At 49.1% G+C, this 9,367-nt stretch overlaps 1 protein-coding gene across 1 annotated transcript; it reads right to left on the minus strand.

The window, feature by feature from the left end:
* Positions 1-773: 773 nt before the first annotated feature.
* herpud1 (homocysteine-inducible, endoplasmic reticulum stress-inducible, ubiquitin-like domain member 1) lies at positions 774-7,439 on the minus strand. Its single transcript, XM_088938636.1, has 8 exons — positions 7,079-7,439; positions 6,457-6,534; positions 5,859-5,933; positions 4,741-4,886; positions 4,265-4,366; positions 3,560-3,904; positions 2,218-2,323; positions 774-1,818 (listed from the first exon to the last, which is right to left on the minus strand). The coding sequence occupies exons 1-8, from the start codon at positions 7,235-7,237 to the stop codon at positions 1,666-1,668; spliced, it is 1,164 nt and encodes a 387-aa protein (XP_088794762.1). The 5' UTR covers positions 7,238-7,439; the 3' UTR covers positions 774-1,665.
* Between the last annotated feature and the right edge of the window lie 1,928 nt (positions 7,440-9,367).

The following is a 9,367-nucleotide window of genomic DNA, read 5'->3' on the forward strand; positions in this document are numbered from 1 at the left end:
CTGAAGAGGCTCGCCTGTTTGCCTGCATCGCACACTTCACGTGGAACAAACCCTGGGCTCTTGAGAATGGGGTAAACAAAAAAAGGAAGCAACATACCATAGAGGCTCCATTGATGGGGCTCCAGCAAAACCCACCAAGACTTTTCACACAAACAAAAGTCACTGAAAAGTCAGCATCCCGTTGTGATGAGGGAGTAGAAACATCGGGTCAAATAATTGCTGTTCGCTGGAGAGCTGGGACTTATTTCCAAGAAATCAGGAATGAAGACAGGGGGTCAGAAGGCAAATAACCCAGAGTAACCCCTCTCCGCCTGTTAGGGGTGATTGAACTGCTGCACACAAGGAGGGGCCTGAGTTTCCAGGGAGGGAAAACAGAGGAAGCCGCTACAAGAGACCTCCAGGTCTCTCAATGTTCACTTTCAAACAAAACTGCACCACTACCCTGGATTTCTCGGTCCATGACATAGGGGGACTGTTGTAGCAGCAGGATTTATCACATTCAATTTCAGCAAAAATCCAGAGGAAGACAGTACTTATTAAACCACTTTTAAAATCTCCCCCAACATCCCAGACAAAGCACGTTCAGGCCAGATCATCCAGTTCACAGGAAACACAGGCTCATATTAAGTGTGAACACTCAATCTTTTATCAGATTAGCTGTTTTTCTTCCTTCTTTCTTAGAAAAAGATCAAATTGCTTTGGCTTTCTGGAAATTGAAGCCATCCACAAACAACGACTGTCCAGCACCAGACTTGACAAGACGCAGACAGAGATAGGAAGAAATGCCATCTTTATTGAATATATTTCACAAATGTATAAAGTATCATTATTGCATCAGCCACCAAACTGGTCTAACAGAACAAGCAGTTTAATCAGTGGTATTACATTATGCTGGCAACGCCTCAGAATTACACTCAGTGTATGCGTTTTTAAAGAAACTATCCCAAAAGGAATTAAGATTTGTACTTTCAAGTATATATCACATTTTGATATATACATAGAAAAAAAAAATCAGATTTATAGATTTAACATGCCTTTTCTACAACATGTACAGATTCATTTATCAGAAGACCTCATTCCTTCCTGCAAATGTTGCAGGCTGACACGGTCCAAGAAGAGGCACAGGCGAGATCAGCACCATCAGTCTTTTCCAGTAACCGTAAGAGCAGCCCTGAAGAACATGGGAAAATATTTTGCCAGAGACATGGAGGCCGTTTCCATTCACAACACTCTTCCTTCCCACAGGGTAATCATAATTTAACCGACTGAATAACAACATCTTGTAGAAATATGAACAATGTTCAGATTGCACAGGATTTTCTGCCAGGAAGCTCTAAGAACATATTGTGCAATAAAAAAAGCTCTTGTACAAAGGCTTTAAGAATAAAGCATCACAAAACAGATCTGCTAAGTACATAAAGTGCTCAGTCTATACAGGAGTACCCTTCTCCATTCCCCACACATTTACAGAATATACATCTAAAGTTTTGTACAGAACAGCTGGTATCCGTGGCTTCTCTTGAGCAAGAACGTTCAAGGCAAAAAAAAAGAGAGCTCCTAAACAGAAGGGAAAACTCTTTCAACACTGGAAACTTCCTGTGCCCATTTCCTGTCCAGCGTCGATCCACGCCCTCAGAACTGGGGCATCAGCACAACGGGGGTCTCCTAGTTGCCGATGGCCTGGGGTCCCTCGGGAATCAGGGAGGAGAAGAAGGCTTTGAAGAAGACCCAGGCGGTGCCCATGAGCGTGACCCTCTGGGGTTCCGCGTCCACCGCCGGCAGGGACGCCCCCTCCTGCTCCTCGCCGAGCGGCTCCTCCTGGGCAGACAGAGACAGTGTCACTCACTCGGAGCCCGGAGAAGGCTCCCGGCCTGCGCGCCCTTCTGGGCCGGCTGCCATGTCTCAGACGTTCGCCAGAGGTACCGATTCAGCACCGGGGAAATGGAAATACTGTTTTTATTGGGTCTGGCCCACACTAACTCTACGGTGCCTGAAAGAAGACTGGGTAATGAGCCGGTCACGGTCACACTGGGCCCACAGGGCAGGCAGAGGCGCTCTGACCCCTCACGTCAGCACAGCAGACTGGAGCTCCATTTCTGGTGTGCTGCCCGAGTGCTTTGCATTTGGCCGACACACCAGTTCCGAATCTAGTGTCCGACAACAGACGCTACAGGTACCACTTTAGCACGCAGTCAGCGGCATTACAGAAAGACTTGCCTGTGGCCTTCCTGCGTTCCGGTTCTGCTGGTTCTCAACGGCCTCAGCATGGTTCGGGTCCAGATGCACAGCTCTCCTTCTGAAGGGAAACCAGCCTGCTGTGTGCCTGAGAAGGAAGGAGAGAGGATCACACTTCACCGGGCTGTGACAATCAGATCGGGTCTCGAGGGACTAACTGGCCTATTTTAGAAAACCACACCCAGAGAAGTAAAAAAAAATGTGCTACAAAGAATAGAATCACTCAGCAGTGACCATGAAAAGTAAGCAGTGAGTAATGTATACATTGACAGGACTTGAGGCACGCAGTCAGCTGTTTGTGTGTTCCCTCTTCCAGCCATGACATTTCCCAGAAGTCCTCTGTGCGCATATTTGCACTAATAAGGCTTGTCCCATTGGCACCTGGCCTTGATCTACATGTTGATAACAGTTGTAAAGTACTTAAGCAGAAGTAAAAAAAGCTCTGCCTCGCAGGCCTAATCAACTCCTGTGTGAAACACACACACGGTAAATATTGATCGAAACAGAGAAGGTCACTGTGGCCAGGACAGCTTGGTTCATATGGCCGGCCGAGAGCACAGCCAAGGCACAGCATATTGCCTTGGCTGGGATCAGGCACAGGAGAAGCACTCCTGCCTGCACTTTGACCTCTGCAGTCCGACACGCTGGATGCCCTGTGCCAGCCAAAACCACTGGGAAACTTTTTCCAGACATTGAGCCATGATGAGCACTGCTTCACATACCACACACTACCACTGCCTGGGGAGGACACCAGGCACAACAACAAGGTGTTGGGTTTGTGTAACTTGTTACACTTCTCAATCAGCGAAGCTAATATAAAAACAAATCACAAACAGGGAGTTTAAGTGAAAGGGGGTCCAATCACTCCCTCTGATGGACAATTACACAAGATATAATCTTTGACATCTACAGAACTCTAAATTGCAAACACAAACATCACAGACCCAGTCCTACACAAACATCCTGCGCAGCTCTGGCATACTGGTCATTTCAGCCTGAATGTTTTTAAAATAATTTCACATGTTGCGTCCTCCCCAAGACTTCCAGTCGCCAGATCACGCCAATATTTCCAAGAAGGCTCTGTTCCCTTTTCCCAAACCCACTCAAGCAGAGAGCTCCCATCTTACAGCACCAGATGTGCAGCAGGGAAGGGCTGACAGCACAGCCTTTCTGGGGGCTGGCTCCAGTGCCAGTGTCTACAGCAGGACCTCACACAGGGGAGCTCACCCTGTCTGAAACATGACCTTGTTAAGTCTTGTGTACCCACGCAGGGAAGACTGTGTGAACCCCCGACAGCTTCGTTTCAGCTGCCACCAGTACTCACAGGTACATGATCAGCAGGCTGCTCATCACCAGTACGAAGCGGCTCACGCTGGAGTAGAAGTACAGGATACTGAGAAAGACCGAGAAACGGGCAGCGGTGTACACCCAGTCCAGCCAGTCACGGTTCACGTCCTCCTCGTCCTCCATCACCGGGCCGCCCTGGGCGTTCATCCGCAGGTTCCGATTGGCTCCCGGGTTGATGAGCGGGGGCTGTGGAGCATTCTGATTGGCTGGGAGGTTATCAGCAGGGGCCTGATTAGCCAGGGGTACAGGAGCCGGCGTGACAACAGGCAGGGAGGGGCCACTGGGGGCCACATGGGAGGAAGCAGCAGCCAGCGCCGCCTGACTGCAATTCAACACGAAGACAAGCGTCAGGGGGAGACAGAGGACGCCAGCAAAGGATTTAAATTTGACCACCTAGCAGCTATTCATGCACTTCCCCATACACAATCTCTGGAGGAGCTACGTTCCCGGCCGATCCTGAAGTACACAAAGTCAGATTTTTAATCATTCCTCAGTTTTTACAGTCCGCCTTCCACTTTGGAATCTTATTCAGCCATCCGAAGGAAATGCATCTCAGAAAGCACGAGCATTATGGAGAATGAAACAAATCCATTCCGTATAAAACAGGAACATTCCACCCCCAAACCTATCTCAACCGCAATAGCTCAGGGCACAAAGCCCTGCCAGGATGAGCTGGACTTACTATTGCATGTAGTACTGCCTGACATACATCTGCTGCAGCCAGAGGAGCTGCTGAGGGCTGTACACCGAGTACGCAGGACGACGCACGTCCGCTCCCACCAGCCTGGAGAAAAGACACGGACAGCAACCTCAGCTGGACAGCAATACCTGGCACAACCACCCAGCTCCTTTCACACACCACTGCAGACAGCACAGGACATCTGGGCACACAGGCAGCGGTACAGCGACACACAGCCCTGAGCTCAACAAGGGAGGAATTCAATCACGGCTGGTACGAAAGCACAATTGATTCTGTGGCATCAGGGAGCAATTTTACACTTCTTGCTCACATCAGGAGGAAAGCAACGGCCTTGACCCTCAGTCATGCTTTAAGTCATGAATAAGGCCTAAAGTTGATTATGTGGACTGAACAGCAGACAGTTTCCTTCAGGATCCCACATGCGCTGTGGTGGATCCTTACTGAGGGGATGCACTCACATTGCAGGGCTTGTCCAGGCAGAAGGCACGCCTCCAGCACTCCCTCTGTGCCTTAATCCATCGCCGCTGGGCCCAGGAGGAGCCGCGCCCGTGGCCTGGCCCGCTGCACAGGGCACAGACTCCACACACGCCTCGGCTCCTGCAGCCTAAACCACACACAGAACGACGATGCTCATTAGCACAACAAGAGCTCGTGGCAAGAACAACAAAAAAAAAAGATGTGAAACACGAGCATTCTGAAATTAGACCAGGTTGTTTCAGAAAGAATGCAAAATATCCGCCCGCAGCCTTGGGAACAGGCTGCAAGGGCTGCACCTGGTTGCTGGGGAGATGATGCAGAACAGGGCTAAAGCTCCCCAGTTTCAATACGTGAAACCTGACACTTCACTAGCGCACGTGAGGCTCTGCTGAAGAGTCCAGGGTTTACTTCTGATCCGTATAAGCAAAATCAACAGAACTGATCAAATCAAGCATATGATTATGACATTTTAACATACAAACATCACTGTCCTAATTCTCTTCCATGCTGCAACAGTAGAGGTTTTAAAGCTCTATTCTTTCTGGAACCCTGTAAAAGTGAATACATCTCTTTTAATCCAACAGAAATAGTGTTCTCGACTTCCAGATAATTTTGCCGACAAATACTACTTGTAAACTCTGCATGCAGATCACGTTGGAACATTTCTGCAGTGAAATGTATGAGTGAATAAGTACAGGCTGTGCAGCAGACATCACATTACAGGAGTCATTACAGCGACTAGTGAGCAGGAAGGGCTCATGGCGATTACTTTCACAAAGTTCTTGATTTTGTGCTTAATTTAGAATTTGTAAATTTTTCCCAATACCATCAATTAATTTTTTTGTAACCGAGACTTAATAATTGGTCTGAGAAACTGGGAATACAGTTTCCCTTCAATAGCAACGGAAGGGCTAGCCCAGAAGAATCTGTTTCAGTTCTGCATTTTGTGAACAGTTCTCTTCAGACATTGTGCCACTGTTCAACACTACTTAAGCGCCCATGAAGCACGGAGCTGCAGAAAGCAGCAAAGCGGCCTTGATCTCCACTCCTGAGGGCTGCTGACTGATACGAGTCTCCAACTGCAGCATGACTTGCATACCTTAGGCTGGGATCCGTGCTGTGAGCCCGGAGGCTTGAAGGCACAGACTAAGTGAAGGGTCGGTGTGATATCTGACTGTAAAGAGAAGAAATCAGAGTTCAGTTCTGCTCGGAGAGGAATACTGGAGCACAAACAGCTCAGGCGCAAGATGAAGTGGATCAGAAAACTGTATGAGCACCGGACACTGATCTCCAGTCACCTGAGCCCAGTGTATAACACACAACAAATGGAGGTTTGAGATACTTTCCACAATCTGTTAAATCCCTTCCCTGCTGCTACGACAACAAACAGGAAGCCTCTTTATTTTCTTTGGGCGAGACGTCAACCTGACGGACTGACTGCTGGATCCACGATTCTTAGAAATAGTTCTGGCCTCCAAAAAGAGCCCCTGTGATTCAGCTCCTCACTCCTCCCACTGATCTGCTGTGCGTCACCCAGCTGATGGATGAACTGGGCCCCACACTGCATGTAAAGTATTATACAGATACTAGGAGGGGTTTAAGAACAAGACGTTGTAATTCAATTAGATAGCAGGTTTAAGACGATACAGTTGGTGGGGTGTGCCAAGAAGCAACAGGACTGCTAACATCACGTTTACCTTCCGGAAGACGTCTCTCAAGAGCAGGTGGTCTGGCAGCAGTTTCCCGGAGTAGATGAGCCGCTGGTCTCTCTCAGGCTGCGGGGCGAGAGTCAGGTGAAACAGAGAACTGAGAAACGCAACAGGGCGGACAGGAAGGACGAGACACCTGCAGGAGTCACAGCGCGGGGAAACACCTGTCGACGTCTTCCTGCTCTTATTCCTTATTTACACCGATACCGAAGAGGCGCCCCGGGTGCTTGTTGATGTTCAAGATAGGTAAACCCACTTCCGGAAGAAACGTACAGAATATCGTTCTTATTCAACGCTCAGGGTTCGCTCATTGCACAGCTAGGAGCGCACGCAGAAGATTTAAACCGTGCCCTACCAGGGCACACTGAGCCAATGAACCCGGGTAAGACCACACCGGGGAGAAAGAGACAGGCAGCGCTTCAAGTGCTCCGAACAACTTCAATACCGTATAATTAAACTCACAGCTATAGGACGGGAAAGGAGTCAAAACTCGCGGTAGGTCTCTAGGATCATGTCGTACTAAGCAGTGTTTCCCATCATGTGGCGCTTCCGGGCAGTGACGCCGGCAGAGCAGAGCCCGGACAAACACGAAGGCAGGCTGGACACTCACCGGGCTGCCCGGGTACACTCCTGACAGGTGCGACTTCAGCTGCCCGACCGTCCAGCTGGGCTGCACTCCCTCCACGGCCCGGTCTCCGTGGGCTTGGTTCGGCGTCTTGACGATCAGGGTCAGGGTCCCCTGTGGCGGAGAGCCGTGTGGACCGTCCATCCCCGTCCTCGGTCTTCGGCGTGCGAGAGAAGGACGTTACCCTGAATACACTCCGTAAAGGACGAGCCTCGCAACCGTCAGCGGACAAAACAATAGAACTTTCTTTTCTATCTCCCTCCCCCCACCGCGGAGTAAGCTGTCAAACAGTGAAGCGCAGTACCGCTCTGCTCTGACTGGAGGTGTGCGGGCTGTTCCGGCAGGTTTATCTCCGGGAGGAGGAATCTTCAAAACACAGTGTGGCCGCCTCTGATTGGCCGGCCGGGGCTCGTGCACTGACGTGGGCCTCTCGCGGGCAGCGCCGCCGGCTGCGCAGACTCCACTAGGGGAGCGCCGAGCTGATGCAACAGGGCGCCCGGCGTGCAGCTGGTAGGCAGAGCCCGGCTCTCGGAGCGCTCCTGCGGGGTCTCGACTGTTCTGCCTGGAGTCCGGCGACAGGCCGTCCGCAGTCTGCCTCGCCTTGACACCGGTGTTGCTGCGGAAAGCTCGTCTTTTCGAGAGAACGTTTGAGGAAACGTGAAGGGCTGTGTTTAAGTAAAACAAACGCAGTGAAACTGTTCAAGCAGAACAAACGCGCACGTCTAAGTTGCTGTTTCTTCTCCGTCCCTGGTTTGGCGTCTTTTTCACTGAACTGTCTAATGCTGCTCCCTCCTTTAATGTTTATAAGGTGGAAACGCAATATTACTTAAACTTCACCAAAAACGCACCAGATGTAGGTAAAAAATGTATCTTATTTTGTTTAGATTTGTTATTATCTCTGGAAGCGTTTTATTCTGTTTTTTTTTGTTCACTTTATCTTATTGGATACCTTTTCTCCTTTGTATTATGTAATGGTCAATAAAACTGTAAAGAAATCATATAGATTCAGGGTCAGGGGTCAGAGCAGAACGAATTAGTTCATAGTAAAAGTGCATTTTGGGAAGACGGTGTTCACCAGCAACGAGAGCAGGGGAAAGTTTTTATCCCCTGCTCAACAAATCTCAAACAATGAACCACACATTGAAAAAAACTTTATTCTTAATAAAAACATAAATAAATTTGTTCAGAACAGTATAATAATGGTGATTACACTGCATAGAGTGATTTTGTTAGAGACTCAGTTGTACAAGCATTAATGGGAGTTTAGAACAGTACAACAGTACCCTAAGCACACAGATAGGTGTGTGCTTAATGGGCTTAGTTAATGCTAAAGGAAATACATTTTAAACAATTAAAATACAAAAGCATGAAAACACATATGACATGACTAGAAATAATAAAGTTCCAAAAATTCTAAAAGTGTAAAAATCCAGGTGTAACCGAGTTAGTTACTTCCCACAAGTCTGGAACAACTCCACATCTCTAGCTCCTAAAATGTTTTAAAGATAAGTTGCTAGTAAGGCATTATGGCTTTATCAGGCATTGGGAGAGTGCAGAAGTGGATCAGCAGGTCCTGCAAGAGCTGTGTAAATACTCCTAGCAAAAGATGGTGTCGCTGTGAGGCTGTGTCTGCACTACTGGCAGTAGAGTGTCTCTGTAAGGCTGTGTCTGCACTACTGGCAGTAGAGTGTGTCTGTGAGGCTGTGTCTGCACCACTGGCAGTAGAGTGTCTCTGTAAGGCTGTGTCTGCACTACTGGCAGTAGAGTGTGTCTGTGAGGCTGTGTCTGCACCACTGGCAGTAGAGTGTCTCTAAGGCTGTCTGCACTACTGGCAGTAGACTGTGTCTGTGAGGCTGTGTCTGCACTACTGGCATTAGAGTGTGTCTGTGGGGCTGTATCTACACTACTGGCAGTAGAGTGTCTCTGTAAGGCTGTGTCTGCCTTACTGGCAGTAGAGTGTCTCTGTGGGGCTGTGTCTACACTACTGGCAGTAGAGTGTCTCTGTAAGGCTGTGTCTGCACTACTGGCAGTAGAGTGTGTCTGTGAGGCTGTGTCTGCACCACTGGCAGTAGAGTGTCTCTAAGGCTGTCTGCACTACTGGCAGTAGAGTGTGTCTGTGGGGCTGTATCTACACTACTGGCAGTAGAGTGTCTCTGTAAGGCTGTGTCTGCACTACTGGCAGTAGAGTGTGTCTGTGAGGCTGTGTCTGCACCACTGGCAGTAGAGTGTCTCTAAGGCTGTCTGCACTACTGGCAGTAGAGTGTGTCTGTGAGG

Source organism: Atractosteus spatula, chromosome 21 (genome assembly GCF_055471065.1).
Source record: "Atractosteus spatula isolate fAtrSpa1 chromosome 21, fAtrSpa1.hap1, whole genome shotgun sequence".
Classification (NCBI taxonomy): domain Eukaryota; kingdom Metazoa; phylum Chordata; class Actinopteri; order Semionotiformes; family Lepisosteidae; genus Atractosteus; species Atractosteus spatula.

Bases quoted from the DNA above. Each gene is read 5' to 3' on its own strand.
- herpud1 (XM_088938636.1), bottom strand. From the start codon at position 7,237: ATGGACGGTCCACACGGCTCTCCGCCACAGGGGACCCTGACCCTGATC. The intron at 5,934-6,456 runs GTAAACGTGATG...TTCTCTTTACAG, and splicing joins TGAGAGACGTCTTCCGGAAG to TCAGATATCACACCGACCCT. The intron at 2,324-3,559 runs GTGAGTACTGGT...CTTCCTTCTCAG, and splicing joins AGCCTGCTGATCATGTACCT to GCACACAGCAGGCTGGTTTC.